Genomic DNA, 19,729 nt, shown 5'->3' on the forward strand with positions numbered 1-19,729 from the left:
GGCTTTCTTTACTTGGCAAAATAAAAATGCATATAGCTTAAACCAGAATCTTCAACTTTCTATGTAAGAGTTTTGTAGGAAGAGTTATAATTGTTGAGTAACACATCAGTAACACTAGTACGTGTTTGTCTAGGCTGTGCTGAGCACTGAGGAATTCTAAGACCATTATAACCGGGAGAGGAAAACAAGGTTTATGAACAACAAAGCCAAATACTAACACTAATATATTTAAAAAGCATCATGAAAGATGTCTGGTCACACACTATACTGTACTTTATAGACATACAGTGGTTTAGAAAACAAAGAACACAGTGTAGATTCACAAAGTCTTCAGGAAAATTCCCAGGAAATAGTGAGACTTGAACTAGTTACCAAAGAATGAATGGAATTTAACATGGAAAGGGAGAAGGGGGTGGGAGGAAAGGAAAAGAAAATTCTGCACAAAGGAAAAAGCCTAAAAAAACCTATAATTCCAGAGTAGAGGGCCTATCTATACCTTTAAATTAAATACTTCCAGCATAGTTACTAATACAACAAACTTTTAAAGAAAACTTTTTTTATTCCGGTGCCCTGCATCTTGTATATACATTCTTCTAATTTAGGGAGGGGAAGGGAAATTTTTAAAAAAAATGCTGAAATAAGGACACAGGTTGACCCATTGTAACAATGAGAAGTACAAGAACTTTACAACTGGGGCAGGGGTGGGGGTAGGAGTAGGGAGGAGTTGGGAAGGTGGGGAGGGAAGGAATGGTAGGGGGAAAACAAAGGAGGAGGTAATAATGCTCTATAGGAAATGTACTCATTACCTTAATCATGTAACTGTAACCCCTCTGTACAGTATTTCCATACATGCAGACAGTATTCCTTGGTCAAATTCACCCCATCATTGATCACTGTTCCCTCCTCCCTTCTTCTTAATTTCAACCGTTTCATGGTTCAGTTCTCATACATGCATCCTCATTGAGCCTCTCTATTCACCATCCCCTACCTTCTGGTACCTGTTCCCTAACAGAACCTGTAACATATTCCTGTCCTGCATTTCTTAGTGTATACTAGTTATACAAAGGGATTTCACTGTGACTTTCACAAACGCATGTATTGTACTTCAGTCAGATTAACCCCCTCTATCACACTTGCCCTGTCTCCCTTAACCCCTGTATTATTCAACAGCTTGCAGTGAGTTTCCTTACACTATCTTCATATATACACAAGATGCATTTCAATACTATTCACCTTCCATCATTCTGCTACGCTCCAATTCCACATGTCACTCCCAAATAGTTCCACAGTTATAATCATGTTGTGTGTGTATATGTATATAAATCTCTTCTAAGACGAGATTCCTCACTTGAGAGAAAACATGTGTCCTTTGTCTTCCTTTGACCTTACTTCACTTTACATGATCATCTCCAATTGCATCAATTTTCCTGCCAATGATACCATGTTATTCTTTATAGCTGAGTAATACTGTTGTATATATGTATATACATATACATATATGTATAATGTACGTACACACACACACACACACCACATTTTCTTTACCCATTCATCACTTGTAGGGCGTCTAGAGTGCTTGCACAGATTGGTTATAGTGAGTGTGCAAAAATGTCTCTGCTCTATCCTGACTTGAATGTGCCCTAGAACAATTCATTTGTTCCCTCCATATAACTTTGTGTGAAATACGACATTATGCTTGCTTCAGGCTCACACATTTTTAAGTAGAGAAATAGTATTTGGCTTTGCTTCCTGCATGCTGTCATCATACTTTCTCAACAGAACTACTAATCTGAATATGAGCTTATTACTATTAACATTTGGGAATATTAGTATATCTAAACATAATATAACTATGTATCTTCTTTCTCCCTCCCTATTTAGTATACGTATTGATATTTGTGCATACCCCAGAGTACAGTGTGTGTGTGTGTGTGTGTGTGTGTGTGTGTGTGTGTGTGTGTGTGTGTGTGTGTGTGTGTGTTGGTCCTGGGCTTGAACTCAGGGCCTGAGAGCTATCCCTGAGCTTGTTTACTCAAAGTTAGCAAGGACTCTACCACCTGAGCCACAGCTCCACTTCCAACTTTTTTTTAGTAGCTTATCGGAGATAAGAGTCTCCTGTGAGCTTTTCCTGCCACAGCTGGCTTTAAACCATGATCCTCAAATCTCAGCCTCCTGAGTAGCTAGGATTATAAGGCATGAACCACCGGCACCCACCAGTATCTTATTCTGTAATCACATCACAATTTACCCATCATTCTCAAGGTGATAGAAATTTAGATTATTTCTGATTACTTTTCTGTATAGACAGAAAAATAACCAGATAACCTGAATTATTTTTGTTGTTGACAGAAAAGTTCATTGTACTTCAGTGAACATTCATTTACATATCTCCTTGTATGTACAAGGAAGAGATTTTGGGGAACATTTAAAGAAGTTAAATTCATAGATTCTAGATATTGGCATCTTTAGCTTTAATGTATCTTGCTAAACTGTCTTCCAAAGTGGTTTATTAATTTATGAACCTGTCAGTAGTGTATGAGAATTCCCTTGTCTTCTTTCCTTCATAATTGTAATTACTACACAATTAGGCTTGGGTCTGCTAGCACATCCTGCAGTTAATATTTCCTGTGAACTGACTGTGTATGTATTGATGTTCTGGGTTAGGTTTCACCATGAGCCAGTTCAACCCAAGCTAAGAGGAGTATCAACACCTCTAGGAAGAATTGGAGAACACTAAAGGAAGAATGGCTTAGGGGCTGAAGACTAGGTACATATCTTCATTTTTGCATCCCCAATATGTAGTACATTCTGAATCAAGAAATCAAGGCTCAGGAGATGCCAAACTGACTGGAATTAGGTATAACTCCTGGACTGCTTTTGGCTTCACTTCACTAAGCTTTAATTTCCCTGTTGATAAATTATGGATGATAACAAGTCGGGAAATCATTCTGAAGTAAAATGAGATATAAATGTTTTCACATTTATAAAAAGTAATGCAATTAAGTTGTACAAGAAAGCTGCTTCTCTGTTGTTCTTAAACGTGACCAGATAACATTTTGGTGGGTCAAATGCATTGTAAGAGCTGTATGCCAGGGGCTCAACACCTGCAATGCTAGCTACTCAGGATGCTGAGCTCTGATTGTGGTTTGAAGCCAGCCTAGGTAGGAAAGTCTATGAGAATCTTATGTCCAATTAACCACCAAAAAGCCAGAAGTGGAGGTGGGACTCAAGTAGTAGAGTGCCAGCCTTGAGCCAAAAAGCCAAGCAAGAACCCCAGTACTGTGCACACATGCATGCACACACCCCCCCCACCCCCCCCCACACACACATACACTGCACTGCAAGTACACACAGGTGAAGGCAACTGGATCATAAGAACCAGTTGAATCACAATTCAAGGCCAGCCAAAGTGAAGTTAGAAAAATCCTCAAAAACAAAATACTACCAGGTACTGGTGGCTCATGCTTATAATCCCAGCTATTGAGGCTGAGAGCTGAGGATTGCAAAACCTGCCCAGATGGAAAAGTCTCCAATTAACCAGCAAAAAGCCAGAAATGAAGCTGTGGTTCAAGTGGTAGAATGCTAGTCTTGAGCACTAAAGCTCAGGGACCGTGCCTAGGTCCTGAGTCCGAGCCCTGGTACTGGCAAAAACAAGCAAATTTATTCTCCAAAGCCAGTATTGCACTCATTCCAAAACTAGACAAGGACACAACAATAGGAATCACAGACCATTCTTTCATGAGCATAGATAGAAAAATTCTCAATGAAACCCCTGCAAGCCAAATTCAGCAACTAATTAAAAAGGTCTTACACGGTTGAGAAGAGACCCTGGCAACTGCTCATGTCTGGGAGGGGGCAAAAAGGGAGAGGGTCACCAAAAACAAACAAACAAAAACATTACAAGGGTTCTCAATAGCATTCTTCTAATAAATTCTGTAATCCTTTGAGCACTGGTGAGTTCAAGCCTGTAATATCAGCTACTTAGGAGGCTAAAATCCAGAGGAGGGCAATTTGAGGCCAGCCTGAGACTGAGTCCATGAGACTTCACCTTCATAATATCCAGCAAAAAATCAAGCTGGAGGCATGACTTAAATGGTAGAGCATCAGCCAACCAAACAAGCCACAAAAAGACAAGGCTCTGAGTTCCAAAGTTCAATTCAGGGGGAAAAAATGGGAGTCCTATATACCTCAAACGCTGTTCAGGGTCATATATAAAGATACATATGTCATTGAAAATAGATAATTGAATCTTTACTTGTAACTCCCAAACAGTATCAAATAAGAACCCATCTGTGGCATAGAGCCAACCATACTTGAATTCCATTCTCTCTAACACAAACTCATAGTCCTTTTCTCTGGTACCCGGTTTAGACTTTTGTTTATTTTCTCCTTTGTCCTTTGGTCCCAACAATGGGTTAACTTAGTCTCTCTCTTGGGCTAAATTATTCCTTTCTCTATCTCTCGTCTCAGTTTAGATGGCCAATATCAATTCCTTAAATTCCACATAACAAATACATCAAGGAAATCTGGAAGACACTTGCCTGGGGAAACAAGGAGCATTCATGCTTTTAAAAAATCATCCTAAGGCACACATATTTTTGTCATGGATTTCAGGGACATTATTTTCCCTTGGTGTAATATTCTGCTTTCTTTTTTGAGAGTGCTGGGCCCTGATCTCAGGGCCTCTCCATTTTTGCTTTGAATGTTTATAAATAAGTTTGTTCCCTGTTCATTTTAATTGCTCTTGTTTTAAAAGCAAGTTTAAGTAGAGTTGTGACACAAATGGTAGAGAACCATTTTGAGCAGAAAATGCTAAGGAACAGCACATAGGCCCTAAGTTTAAGCCAAAAATACTATTCCTCCCCCCCCCCAAGTTTTTTGCTCACCTTTGCTCTAAATGCTTAGACCTCCCACAAAGGACACCACTTCAACTACTGACCTTATGAGACCCAAATGCACTGTGCATCATGATCTGTCACTACACTTGCAGTAGTCACCCTCTCCCTTGAATGGTCTCATCAACTCAAACTCAAATGTGAACTTGAATGAGAGGTTGGATTTATTCTTTATTTACCTTCTCCTGAGATTTCTAGCTTTCTATTGTTGTCATTTTGGATGTATGTTCATTAGTCAGGTGTGGTATTATTAACAGAGGAAGAGAATGGGCCCAGAGAGACTAATTAAGCAGCTCACACTATGCAGCAGAAAATAGAATGTTTTCAGATTTGCACACTTGCTGCTTGGGTTTACGTGTAATAACAAGAAAACACTCTCCTTAAATGAGAGGACTCATGAAACCTAAATACTTTGCCTCAGGTATGTAAGTGCTCTTTTTGGCATTACAAGTTCAGAAAACTCTTTCTAGACATAGATTGTACATAGCTCTATGCGTATATGGCTATTTATAAATTTCATGTAGGAATTTATCCATATATAAATAAAATACAAAGTTCATGAGTTTCCATCCTTTTGTTCCTTCTATCATGAGAATAATTATTCTATTGCAACACATGAAAACTATTTTGATGATACCAAATGTGCATCTGGGAATGCTCATGCTACCAGATGAGTCTTAATTTAACACAGAAAGTATCTTTAAGAAACCAGGGGATTAGATTCTAGGCCGGAAGTTCTGGCTCTAATACTGAGAAGCATGTCTTAATTAGATGGGCTCTGCTTTGAGTTGGAACTAAGAAAATGGATCGGTTTCCTGGAGCAAAGATCTGGGTCACAATGAGAAATGGGTTACTTTCTCATCCTTCTTGCTCTGTGAGTGGGGTATGAAATCATGAAAAATTCCTGGCATGGTATGCCTGACATGGTATGAGCATTTATGTCTAATTTTTGTCTGTTTTCATCAAGATAACTCCAAGTCTAAACTGAATTAGTGGATTATTTCTAGATCTATGAGTAGCTTGCTTTGCTTTATTATAGGTTTGGGGGTGGAGCTCTTTAGTGCCTTGCTAATTCTCTAATTGTTTTGTCTCTGCTTCAATGTTCTTCACTCTATGAGGACATTCATAACTGGCAAAAAACTGGATTCAGTGCTGCTTTTTTTTTTTTTTTTTTAAACCAATCCTGGGGTTTGAACTCTGAGCCTGGGCGCTGTCCCTGAGCTCCTTTTGCTCAAGGTTAGCACTCTACTACTTGAGCCATAGTACTACTTCTGGCTTTTTCTGTGACTTATTGGAGATAAGAGTCTCATGGACTTTCCTGCCCAGGCTGGCTTCCAACCATGATCCTTAGACTGCAGCCTCTTGAGTAGCTAGGATTGCAGATGTGAGCCACTAGCGCCTGGCTTCAGTGCTCCTCTAAGTGATCCCAGGAACCATGTGATAAAGAGGTAAAGAGAATCTTGGCTTTGAATTTATAGAAAGCACTGAGATATTATTTTGATCCAAATATTGGAAATGCAATGACAGATATTATTTTACATATGGACCTTCTCTCAGGGAATATGTTGTACAAGATAGCAAGGTTGTTGGATGTGAGTGATAATTCTCCTAAGAGACATGTCCATTGCAGACAGACTCCCTCCTATCCCTGTATATTGACCGCTCCATACATTAGCCCTTTCACCCAGACAACCACAATGATCTCCTATCTGTTCTCCTGTCACATCTCTAATCATGCCGTCTGCCTCCAATTCATTCTCCAAAATACAACTACTGGGATATTTCTTAGCCACAAATAGATCGTTCTCTCCTTGTACTAAAAAACCATCAATAGTTCCCATTTTTGTTCTAAAAAAAATCCAAATTATTTTGCATGATTTAAGTGCTCTCAGACAGACTCATCCCTGCTTACTTGTTCAGCCTCAGCTGTTGATCACCCAAGAACTTCTTTTGACTCACGGACACATTTCCACACTGTGTATTAGCTAGCTTCCATTACTATAACAAAACCTGAGGCAGGCTAATTTAATAAGAGGCTTATTCATCTCATAGATGTGGGGTGTTGGAAGTCCAAACAGTATAACTCTAGTTCTTATGAGGGCCTCATGGCAGGTGAGTAAGCAATCTCGCCTTCAAACCGGAAGCCAGAGGGGCTAGATCCCACAGTTCTTCTCTTAGGGCACAGCTTCAATGACCTTAGGATTTCTCAGGAGGCCTCATCCTTTAAAAGTTCCAACACATTGCTTCCCGGGGACCAATCTTCTAATACCTCCAAACCACAGCAATCAACTCTACCTTCCTACCTTGATGTCAAGCCAATTCTCTCATTGTTCCTCCCTCAGTGCAGACTCGAAAAAGACCAGATTCAATGATCTCCTATAGAAGGTACTGAAACATTACTTGGATGATAATGAACAAAGGAAAATACGTTGCATGGCAGAACTCGTCTCAAGGAATATGAGATAAAGAGGAAAACTGATGAACAGTTTGGGTGCGGGTGATAATTCTCCCAAAGGACACTTGGGCAACCATAATCAATGTGGAGACAGACTCCCCAGCCAAATCATAGACATTTGGAAATATGTGTATCAAAAATGGTCATTTCAGTATGGTTGGGAGTAGAACTAATGTGGGGAAGAGAGGCAGGGATATTATAATGCATGGGAACTGTCCCACACAAGGAAAAACTGTTTTACCCCAAGTGCTAATATGACCTACATTGAGAAACACTGAGTTAGGAGATAAGTATATATGGGAGCTAAGCTGAATTGCTTAGGATAACACAAAGAGTGCCTCAGGATTCTCAGCTCCACCCTTTCTGAGGTAGAGTTCTGCCTCACTTGTAAATAATAGTTGTGCAGTGCAAGAGACGGAACCAAGGGCTTTACGCAGGCTATGCAAGTGCCCTTCTACTGATACCACCTCCAAGCTTTAAATGTAAATCTTGAGTCCACCTTTTAAAAAATATATATTAGTTTAAATTAAAACTCTACATTGGTTTGAGGCAGAGCCACATTTTTAGCCCACTGGGCATTTATTTTTTTCCTTCTGGCTCTGCTCACATTTATCTACTTTACTATAAGGTGACAGCTAGTCCATATTCCCTCTTGAGCACAGGCCCTGTGTCCTGTTAGAATGATAGAATCTAGTATAGTGTTCGGCACAGGATACTATGAATAATGACTTCCTAAACCTAAAAATCAGCCCTGCGGTCTCAGTTTTAAGCCACCAGATTACTCGCTAATCAGATATATCTAGTTGAGCATTTCAAACATAACAGGTACAAAATATTGAGTTGATCCAGTATTACCCCAGCCTAATAACTTCAGTTCCCACTGTTATGGCAAATGCCATCACTATCTTCCCAATTGCCTGAGCCAGAAGCTTGCATGTAACCATGTCTCTGCTGGTCCCATCACCTCCCTAGCCAGTGAATTCCATGTTCTAATTATCTCCAAAGTCCTTTCTGTCCTGATCATTCAGGGTATTTCAGGAGTGCAGATTATCTGCCTAAGGGCTATATTAGGCTCTCAAAATCACGTTATGTTTCTCATAGGCTGCCATCAGCCTGTATTGATCATTTTATATAACCTCTGAATGACGTTATAAATATCACTCTCCTTTCCTCCTCCCTAAAACACTTTCAACAGGTTCACAAGGGGGCTGGGAAGGTGGCTCAGTGGTAGAGCGCTTGCCTTGCATGCCTGCAGCCCTGGGTTTGATTCCTCAGCACCACATAAGAGAAAAAGCCAGAAGTGGCGCTGTGGCTCAAGTGGTAGAGCGCTAGCCTTGAGCTGAAGAGCTGAGGGACAGTGCCCAGGCCCAGAGTTCAGGCCCCACAAGTTCACAAGGATACCTTTATTGTGAGTAACTTAATCTGACCAAGTCTCCATAAAAACAAGATAATATGCTTTGAAATGGTTGTGTTAATTAAATGAGACAATACATGGAAAGTACTTGGCTTAGTTTCTAACACCATGTAAGACTTAGTGATCTTAGATATAACTATTTTTTCTATTAGTTATTATTAAAACTTACCAACACTTTCTCACATGGGATAAATTACACAGTAAGTTCACTTTTAGTGAAGCTACTCAAGCAACAGTAAATCAAGGAGAGATGCTATAGAAGCAATTCCTGAATAGAAAAGATTAGATTATTTCTCTGACTCATAGAAAGCATAATTGGTGTTCTAGTGTTCTAGCAAAGTAGAGGACTGTTGGAGGGAGAAGCATTATATTTGGCCATAAAGATTATATCACAAGGGATAAAAGTATTTTATTTTATTCCTTGTGAGCAGTTAATTGCAAAAGCTCTTTTATTTATGGTGTAACCCATATGGCAAATCAAGCCTTTACAAGAAAATCTGTCTCTTTTCAAAAAGGAGCAGTTTAGGTCCTGCCAAAATGGAACAAACAAAACGTTAAAGACTGTTCCAGCCCTACAGAAATGTCTTTTCCTTTCTGAAAGAAGTCTATTAGTGATGCAAATGCAAAGTATCTGCACAGCTGATAGTCCCAGCAAACAAAACAGTGAAACCATTAGAACTTTCTGGTGTCGAGTTCCATCCTGAGAATTTGGCTCTTAGGCTTTCAAAAGGTAGAGAAAGAGAGTAGAGCTGATTTCTACTTGGGATAGTTTCTTAGGTCTACTAGTTGGAATCCTGAATGTTTGGCTTAAAGGGGACAAACAATTCTCTAAATATAATCTGAAGGTAGGCTTGCACAGCCAGGTTTCCAGCTAGTGCCTTCCATGGAGGGGGGGGAGGGAATCAAGATATGTAACCTTGGAATAACATTTATAATCAGAATTTTAATTCTCAAGATGCTAGGGCAATCTACCTAGAAATTCAATGACATTTATTCCTAGGGTAAAATAATTTAAGTGATATTTCTCTTTCTTTCTTCCTTATCTTTCTTTTCCTTCTTTCTCTTCCCTTCCACTCCCCCTCTTTTTGTCTCTGTCTCTAGTTCTGGGGCTTCAATTCAGGGCCTGAGTACTGTCCCTTGGCTCTTTTGCTCAAGACTGGTGGTGTTCTACCACTTGAGCCACAGCTCCATTTCCAGCTTTTCAGTGATTAATTGGAGATAAGAGTCACTGGGCTCTTCTGCCTCAGATGGCTTAAAACCTCAATTCTCAGATCTCCACCTCTAAAGTTGCAGGATTATAGGTGCGAGCCCTGCCACACAAGTGCTTTAAAACAGCCAAAAAATTAGACAAATGGGAGGCTATTTGTGTAGGGTGTAAAGCTAACATTTTCTAACTTTTTTTTTTTTTGGTCATGGGGCCTGAACTCTCTGGGCCTGGGCACTGTCCCTCAGCTCTTCAGCTCAAGGCTAGTGCTCTACCAGTTGAGCCATAGCACCACTTCCGGCTTTTTTCTGCTTATGTGGTGCTGAGGAATCGAACCCAGGGCCTCATGCATGCAAGGCAAGCGCTGTACCACTGAGCCACCTTCCCAGCCCCATTTTCTAACATTTTTAAGCCAGTCTTTTCTTAAAAGAGAATTTGGTAAATATATTATAGTAAGCACAATGATTATGAATATGCAAATGTCAATAAATAAACAAAATGAAAAGATGAACATGCCAAGCAGTGAAATCTAAATAGTTTGCTTGACTATTACTTGCTTATATTGTTCTCAACAGGTTTGATGAGACCCAGTTTCTCAGGAGCCACCAGGCACTAGAGTAATATTGGTAGTTGGCAGGTACAGTGCCTAAAGAGATTAGTAAAGTATTGTTTTGAAGCAAAATTCTAGTGTGGTATTGCAGAAGCTATCAATGAGTTGAAAACCCTAGAGGGCAGTTTATCAAGAAAGGAAATTAACCCTCGGTAACTCACATGGCTTCTTGAACAAAGAACAGTGGAGCTGGTATCCATAAAGTATGGGTGCAATGCCGGCAATCTGGGTCTTACACAGGGTAGAACTTCTGGTAGGTAAGTTTTCTTGGGTAGAGCTGTAGATCATCCAGTGTTTACATTTCAGAAGGAGGAAGAAAAGTCTATACTCCACCCACCACAGCCTCCCCTCCCCAGGCTGCCAGGCAGCTGGCACCGTCTCTTTCCCTCGTTTTGGTGATCTAGCCTTCTCTGGAGGGAGGGCAGTTGCTGCTTTGGTTCCGTCGTTTCTGACTCTCAAGCCCTCCACGAGGGATGGTGGGTAGCAGCTCCCCAAATTTCCCCTCGCCCCGCTTCCTACTAGCTGCTCATTCTACTACTCATTTGCCTCCCTGACCTGCCTTTCCTTGAACTCTGCCAAGGCCAACTCAAAAGAGCTTGAGTGTCCCATGTAACAGAGTCACAGCTCAGGTCCCTGGGACGGGGGGTTGGGGGGGTGGGGGGGCTTTCCTCACCTTATGTAGAGCGACCCCCCACCAAAAAAAAACCCCAAAAGTAAAAAGTTGTGTTCTTTACAAATTGGAGCCACTTCAGTCTCCCTGCCGCAGGGCTGGGACCAGATACAGCGTGTGACAATTTAGTTGTTCGCGGAATGCAAAGCTTAAAGGAGCTCCTCCCTCCCCTCCCTCCCCTCCCCACCCCAAGTACTAGGGGACTGACTGGCAGCTCCCGGCCAGCGTCGCACCGCGGCCAGTCTGGTTCTGCGCGTCCCACGGCCCGGGTCCCAGCGCGCGCGCACGCGCAGCGCGGGAGCGTGCGGAATGGGATGCGCGGAGCGGAGGCGCCTGGGAGCGCGCCCTCCGGGATCGCGGCTGCGCAGTCGGGCGGGAGCCGGGAAAGGGGAGGAGGGTGGAGGAGCGGAGTGAGGGGCGGGAGGAGGAGCGGCGGAGGCGGAAGCCATGTTGGAGTTCCACCCGGAGCGAGGGGCCGCGAACGCTCCCCGCTCCTTGTGGGTGTGACCGGGGTTCGGCGCGGCCGCCCGGGAGGGGGCGGGGACGTTGGGCCGGTCGTCGTCGTCGTCGTCCGCGGCGGCGCCCAGGGGCAGAGGCGGCCGCGGCGTGGAGTCGGGCGATTGTGACCGCGGGGCAGCCGGGGGCCCGGCCGCGGCGCCCACTCTCCGTGTGGCCCCCTGAGCGCCCCCCCTCCCCGGTCCGGGAGGGAGGCGGGGGGCACCCGGGGCCCGCCATGAACCCCGGCTTCGACCTGTCCCGCCGGAACCCGCAGGAAGACTTCGAGCTGATTCAGCGCATCGGCAGCGGCACCTACGGCGACGTCTACAAGGTGCGGAGCGGGGGCCGCGCGCGGGGGCCGCGGGGCTGACCCGGGCCGGGCCGGGGGGCGCCGCCGCCGAGCCGGGGTCCCGGTGCCCGGCGCCGGGCCCGCGGCGGAGGAGGAAGAGCAGGAGGAGGCGGAGCTGGCGGAGCTGGCGCGGAGGCTCCTGCCCGTGACCGAACAAAGGGCCAAATGTTTGACCCAGGCCCGCCAAGTCCTCACCTGGGTCCTCCCGGGAGGCGGACTCCGACCCTCCCCGCGCCTCGGGTGCGATCCCGCGGGGCCCGGGGCGGCCCGGGGAGCCGGGCCCAGGGCGGGCCGGGCGGTTGGCCCAGGGGCGCTCCGGACGGCGGCGGCGGCTCTGACGACTGTCAGACCTGCGAGGCTTTTTCTCCGACCTGGGAGCGACCCCGCCGTGGGTTGGGAGCTGCTGGCCGCCCACCAAGGCCTGCTGGCCATCGTCGTCATTGTTATTACCTTGGGCAGCCTGTTTTTGGCAGTCTTCAGCCTTGATAGCTAGCCTCTGAGCATCTCCACCGATCGAGTCCTCTGAATTTTCCCAAGTAATGACTTTCTGCTGTCAAAGACATGCTTAAGTTTCTTTTGTTATTTCTATTATTCTTTTGGAAACTACAACGACTTTGTTTCCACTCCAAGTGAAATTGGATGATGATGCTTGTTTTGTGATTGTTCTTTATTGTTTATGTGGAGTTGTTTTTTTTTTTTTTTTGTGGGTTTTTGGGTCAGTGATATATAGAAATCAGCTTTTTTATTCATTTTAAAGGGAGTCGAGTACTTGGGAAAGATACTGGTTTGACGAGGTTAGAATTCAAAGTCCAGCATTCCTGTCTTGGAGCTAAGGACCACTTCTAAATGTAGGAGGCTAAATCACTCTTCCCTGGCCAGCTCGACTCTTGGGCCTTACCGAGACTGCCAAGAGAGAAGCGTGGTGCCAAATGTGGCAGCAAGTCTTGATTTACTTGGGGATCTTCTTACTGGTAACTGAAGTTGAACTCCTGTGGTTTCACAGAACACCTGAGGATGCACGAAGGAACTTAATTTTTACATCGAGAAGTTTAGACTGAACTTTATTTCGCCCATGTTGAAGTAATAGGTTTTTCTTTTTCTTTTTACTTCAGTGAAGTGCATGAAGTAAATTAGAGATTTAATTCTGTGTGACCAGTGTTGTACATTGATCTTGCGAAGGATTTGCTTTTCACCCCCTTAGTACTTCATCAGTTTACCCATAGACGATACTGGTGTGTGGAGCACACCTCACTGCAGCGTGTAAGGCATCCAAACACTTGGGTAATAGCAGCAAAAGATAAATATGATCCTTAACCTTATTTTTGTGTGTGTGTGTGTGTGTGTTTGTTGGACTGGAATGTGTTAAATGACTCTTTAAATCATCACTTCATTGCAGTTTTACTTTGTGCTGAAGGAGAAGAGAGGGTGCAGGGTCAGAGCTCATCAGCTTTTAGTTGAGATGGAAAGAGGGCAAGACATTGCTCAGGGCAGGAGAGAGAGGGAGCATGCGTGATTCCTAGGCCCTAGAAACCTGTAGGAATTTAAAGGAAGCCTCAGCAGCCAGAGAGCCCATGGCTGGGCATTTTGCAGGCCTTTTAGTTTTTATAACAAGATTGGACAGAGGACAGTGGGGAGCCATTATTGTAAGGGTAGTTAAATTAGGTTTGGGGTTTTGAAAACTCTTTCTACTAGAGTATAAAAATGGATCAGAGGGAAAAGACACTTAAAACCATTTGAGATAGTCCTGGTAAGAATAAAGAGTATTTGGAATTTCATGAAACTGGAGGATGGATCTATGATATATCAGATGGAAACTTAGCCAGAACTTTATGAATATGTAAGTCTTAGCTGGCATGTATATAGTATGTTCTTCTTTATAAGAATAATTGGCCAGACATTATATTAAAAAAAAACAGCTGGTGGGTGGGTCATTTAATTAAAGACTAAAAAATTTAGGACCTGTAATTTCCTAAAGACATCTAAGTGCAATACAGTTTAAGTGCAATAAATGGATTAATATCACCTATTTAAAATAATGACAATACTATTAACATTTATGGAGCATTTATTGTTTGCTAGGCACTAAGATTTGTCTTCTTTTTTTTTTGGGGGGGGGGGGGGTCTGGTCGTGGGGCCTGAACTCTGGGCCTGGGCGCTGTCCCTCAGCTCTTCAGCTCAAGGCTAGCACTCTACCACTTGAGCAACAGGGCCACTTCCAGCTTTTTTGTTTTTTTGCTTATGTGGTGCTGAGGAATCGAACCCAGGGCCTCATGCATGCAAGGCAAGCGCTCTTCCACTGAGCCATCTTCCCAGCCCAGATTTGCCTTCTTAATCCTAACAACAATCCTCTGGGATAGACAGATGCTAACTCAATATTGTAGTTGAAGAAACTGACGCTCAGGGAAGTTAAAAGTAACTTGTCAAAGTAGATAGGCTGCAAAGCAAAAATTTGAACCAGTCAGACTGCATTGTTAACTATAGAGAAGTTATACTTTCTCTAAAGATAGAATATAGGCAGATAATGTGTTGCTGAATTTCCAGTGGAGAGACCATAAGGCACATCTTCAGTGCAACAGTTGAGTTGGAGCCATTCTGAGTATGGATCTTTAAGTAGTAGCTGGAATTCCTAACTCCTCTGCAGCCAGGCTGCTTTGTAGTCCACCAGGTGAACATCAGATAATACACGGTTGACCCCTGCCTGTCAGATTTCTAATACTGGGGACCCAGAGCAGAGAAACTCTGTGTGATTTTTGGCATCAAATTCCCTGCCTGCTAAATAATCCAAAGTTTAAACTATTTTTTTTGTACTATACTAATGATTATGCTATCAAGATACAGATTTTTCACATTTGCTTTGCTGCTTTAGATTTTTCCTATTTGCAAAAATTATGATGATTAGAAAGGGCTGCATTTTGTTTCCAAAAACCAATGTACATGATTTGCTCCTTCATTTGTCAGTGTTGAGGTGGTAAAAATGGAATAATTGGATTACATAAATAAGTTAGAACTAGGTATTTATAGTAATTCTTGGACAGTTAATGTTTTAAGTAATTTTTGAAACAATTTTGAAAACTAATCTCACTGTAATAATATTATTGTAGTTGTTTTTAAGTTTTGGTGGTACTAGGAGTTTGAACTCAAGATCTTGCTACTTTGAGCCTTGTCTCCCATTCCAACAAAGTTACTTAATTGACGTAACATAGTTAAAGTTACAAGCATAGTTTAGATACAAGCTGGGATGTGGATGGTCTGGAATCTATTAGCTAGGCAACTTTGTAAAAATCACTTAGCTACTCAGGGCTGTTTTATTGTGAAGCTTCTGCTTTTGGCATTAAGAAAATGACTTGAATTTTACCCAACAAATGAGTTACTTTTATTTTTTTCTCCAAGCCAATGTAAATATATTTCATTTGCAGTGACTTAAAGTACTTGAAGTTATAGTTAAGAAAAAAAAAGTGCCGCAACTTCGTGTCCTCGGTCATGAAGTAGCCACTGTTGGGGTTTACCCAGGAAATTGAGAGGTTGACAATTAGTGCTCTACTACCATTAGCCTCAGGAGGCCCTTAAAGTACTCTGAAATTTATAGGCATTTTTTTTTTTTTGGTCGGTCCTGGGGCTTGAACTCTGGGCCTGGGCGCTGTCCTTCAGCTCTTCAGCTCAAGTCTGGTGCTCTACCACTTGAACCACAGCACCACTTCTGGTTTTCTGGTGGCTTATTGGAGATAAGAGTCTCACGGACTTTCCTGCCCAGGCTGGCTTTGAACCATGATCCTTAGATCTCAGCCTCCTGAATAGTGAGGGTTACAGGTGTGAGCCACTGGCGCCCAGCTTTATAGGGTTTTTGTTACATGTAGTTGGGTTTTTCTGGAGTATGATGTATAGCATTTATAATGTTCTCAAAGAAGTTCATGATCCAAAAAGAGACAATCTGTACATTTGTCAATTTGAGACAGCTTAGTTCTATATTGGAACATATTGTCAACATCTAGTATGATTAGTGTATGCATCTTACCCTTACCTTATTTTCTCAGGCATGGTTCCAGTTGAATTTCTACTAGTCTGACCCTTGAAGTCTTCCTGTCTTGACATTTTTCTAGGTTTATTGTTAGAAACCTATTATGTAGGCTGTGGGTTTTCCCAGTTCTTTGGCCAGCCTGAGCTCTAGCCCATTGTGTCCTGCTTTACCTATCACAGACTACAGCTACTTATCTAAACATGTATAGCCAAATTTTGTCAACTAGAGCCCCAGTATTGAGAGTTTGCTAAGGCTCAAGTCCTTGGAATCATCTTTACTTGTAGATTGACAGACATTGGCCATTCTGCACTTGGGCATTTTCCACAGCCCACAAATGTGTTAAAGACTCCAAAGTCCCCTAGTAAAGAAACTGCAAACTTGAGCTTAACTTGCTCATGAGATTCTTTTTCTCTGAAATGCCTTTTGCTCTTCTTTTAGTGGTGTCCTATAGGACATGCTTTGGAAATGTTGATATTGATTTTTCTATTTTAATCTATATTTTAAAAACCATCCCTCTAAAGCAGAGGCTAAGCTCAAATGAGCATTCATATGTTCTGATTAATAGCCTCAAAGACCAAGTCTTCCACTATACTTAGTGTTTGTCAGAACTTTCTGGAAACTCAATTTGTAACCTTTATTTATGATAAGGAACATGAAGACATTAAGTATTTAGGACAAAAGAGCTGAAGGAAACTAGAACATGTTTAGTTGGGGTTATGCTCACTTTTGTCTATTTGTGGAAGATATCTAGAGAAATTGTAGAAAATGAGCCTGAACGTCAAAAAGATCATTTGAACTTGAAGGTAGAGTTCCCTAGTATTAGTAGCTATTTGAAATGAAAAATAAACTATCTAGTAAGCTTAAAATACAAGCCAGCAAATACTATCCTATCCAACTTTGATGTATATCAGATTACTTAAATGGTTATCTCACAACAAGCTTTCTTTTATACTCATATATGTTTGTATAATCACATCTAATACATTATTTTGTATGGAGAATGAATAGTTGGCAAGTTCTATTGATTGTATTGTGTGAATTGTATTTCACACAATTATCAAACATTGAACAATTATAATAGGAAAGCAAATGTGACAAGGCAAGGATGACAAGGTATGATTTCATACATGGTATTTATAGGTAAATAAAATGTTGTACCTGCCTTTAGCTATCAGTTTGAGATAAACCTTGTTTGTTTCATTTCTATTTCAGTAAATCTCTACCTCCTTCCCTCCCTTCCCCCTCTCTCTTTTTGGTCAGTAATGGGGCTTGAGCTTAGCTCAGGGCTAGTTCTCTACCATTTTAAACCACAGTGCCACTTCCGTTTTTCTGGTGGTTAATTGGAGATAAGAGTATGTTACACTTTCCTGCTGAGGCTAGCATTGAATGATGATCCTCAAATCTCAACCTCCTGAGTATCTAGGATTATGGACGTGAGCCACAGGTGCCAGCTAGTAAATCTCTTAGATGAGAGATTCGTAGGTAATTCACAATCTGTACATCCTAACTCTGTAGTATCACAGTTACAGTTATAAGAGCATGGTTCTAGAGCCAAATCCTGCTTTCATCACTGACTAGCTCCAGGAACTGGGCCAATTGTTTAATTTTTCTCTCTGTGCTTTAGTTCCTTCAGGTATAAAATAGAGATGCTTACAAAAGTGTTTAGGACAGTGCTTGACACACAGTACTTAGTAGTGTGGTTAATAGCAATTGCATATTAGTAGTATTTGATATTTTTAACATGCTCTGCTCTCCATTCTCTGCTTCAGATTTTTAGCACTCTGTCTGCATAGATTCCCCATTTCCCCTTTCCCAATATTTGTATGGTTTGCTTCTCTATTTTCCTCAGGCGTCAAGGTTTCCTGATTAATATTCAGCATTTGAGCGTTCATATGTCACCTTTTAATAAGTCTTTTGTTTTATCACTGTAAAAAGCAGCACTCTTCCCTACTTTCTGTTTTTCTAGAGATGGAAGTTTGTACCGTTTTTGGGTCTTAATTAGGAAAACAAATTAGATCTAAATCGTTGATACAACAGTTTCAATTAGGATGAAAAAATGTATCATCATGTGACTTTATCTTGAGATTTCTTTAGACATCTAATCAGGATTGCTCACATAAAATGCTTTCTGATAAGCATCCTGGCTTCTCCTTTCCACTTACAACACTGTGTATCACAGCAACTTTCAGCATTTGTTAAGGCTTTTGCAAGTGCAGGGATCTTTTCTGTTAGCTTCATAGAAAGTTAGCTCTACTCATGGTCTGTTATTTCATTATGGTAGGTATCACCATATGTTTGTTTATTACTTGTCTTTTCTCAATGGAGTGTAAATCTAGAAGATTTTACTTTGTTTACTACTGTATCCTGAAATAGTAGAAGAGTTTCTGACACATTTAGAGACAATAAATATTTGTGAAATGGACATGAGAGGAATAAGCCACAACTACAGGTATGTGGAAGGAGACCATTGTTTTTGTTTGACAAATTATAGTAGGCTTTTTAGAGGAAGTGGAATTGGGCTAGATGCTAGATCTCTGGCAAAAGTGCATACAGATTATTCGGTTTAAGTTAAATCAGTACACTTACTGTGTTCATATCACAATATGCTTAAGTCATTCTTTCATTTTCAGCTAAGTCAGTAGTGACTCAGTACAAGTTGAGCATCCCTAATCCAACAATCTGAAATCCAAAATGTTCCAAAATCTAAAACTTTTTAGCACTGACTGATGCCACAGTTGGAAAATTGTCATGTGATGGGTTGCAGTTAGGATGCAGGCATACTAAAAAGACTATCTAAAATTATCTTTTAGCTAAGGGTACAAATTGTATTGAAACATAAATGATTTCCTGTTTAGATTAGGTCCTGTCCCCAAGATAACTCTTTATATATATGCATATATCCTGAAATCTGGAAAAGGCTGAAATGTTTCTGGTCCCAAGCACCTTGGATAAGAGACACTCAAATTGTTGTGAGTATACCAGTAGGCTCTCAAATGTTTCCTTTTCACAATATGATTAAATTGGGCTCTTTGTTTACCCACACAAAAAAGCTTTGAATCAGGAGGGAATTTTTTTTTCCCCCTGCCAAGCACTATTTGGGTATTTATAACATTGTTCAAGGGCCATCCAGAATTATTAGTATAGGTAAATAAGCTATGGGCAACCTATGGAAACCTTACATATTTTAAAGGATCTCATATAGCTGGAAATTGTGTTTCTTCATTAGAATTTTTTTTTTTTACTTTTAGCTTTATTTTTAATTTGGAATACGCCATGTATCAAAGTTCTGTCTGAATCTTAGATTATAGGTTTGCATTCCTAATGTAACAGTGTACTAACTACTCTTTAAGCTCTAGAAAAAAGGTTTAAATTTGAACATAAATTTAGATACATTCAAATAAGACTTTTGAGAGGAGGTCATTGTTGTTTAAACTTAGAAATTTGGGATTGTAGGACAATATTTTTTCTGTATAAGTCATCTACTTCTCTTGTATAAAGACTCTTTGTGGGGCTGGGAAGGTGGCTCAGTGGTAGAGCACTTGCCTTGCATGCATGAGGTCCTGGGTTCGATTCCTCAATACCACATAAGCAAAAAGAAAAAAAGCTGGTAATTGTAATC

The 19,729-nt window shown here is 41.5% G+C and overlaps 1 protein-coding gene across 3 annotated transcripts in view; it reads left to right on the top strand.

Annotated features, from left to right (window-relative positions):
- Positions 1-11,717: 11,717 nt before the first annotated feature.
- Map4k3 (mitogen-activated protein kinase kinase kinase kinase 3) overlaps positions 11,718-19,729 on the top strand; it is a 154,312-nt gene continuing 146,300 nt past the window's right edge. The window contains exon 1 of one of the 3 annotated variants that reach the window (XR_006146949.1): positions 11,718-12,077. Coding sequence is in view for 2 of the 3 variants with exons in the window: in XM_042675418.1 (XP_042531352.1) it covers positions 11,982-12,077 (96 nt within the window). In the remaining variant the exon portion in view is untranslated. The remainder of the gene's footprint in view (positions 12,078-19,729) is intronic. The other 2 variants (XM_042675418.1, XM_042675419.1) reach the window with 2 other exon arrangements.

The sequence above is a fragment of the Dipodomys spectabilis genome, unplaced genomic scaffold (genome assembly GCF_019054845.1).
Source record: "Dipodomys spectabilis isolate Male_0828 unplaced genomic scaffold, ASM1905484v1 ptg000026l, whole genome shotgun sequence".
In the NCBI taxonomy this organism is placed as follows: Eukaryota; Metazoa; Chordata; class Mammalia; order Rodentia; family Heteromyidae; genus Dipodomys; species Dipodomys spectabilis.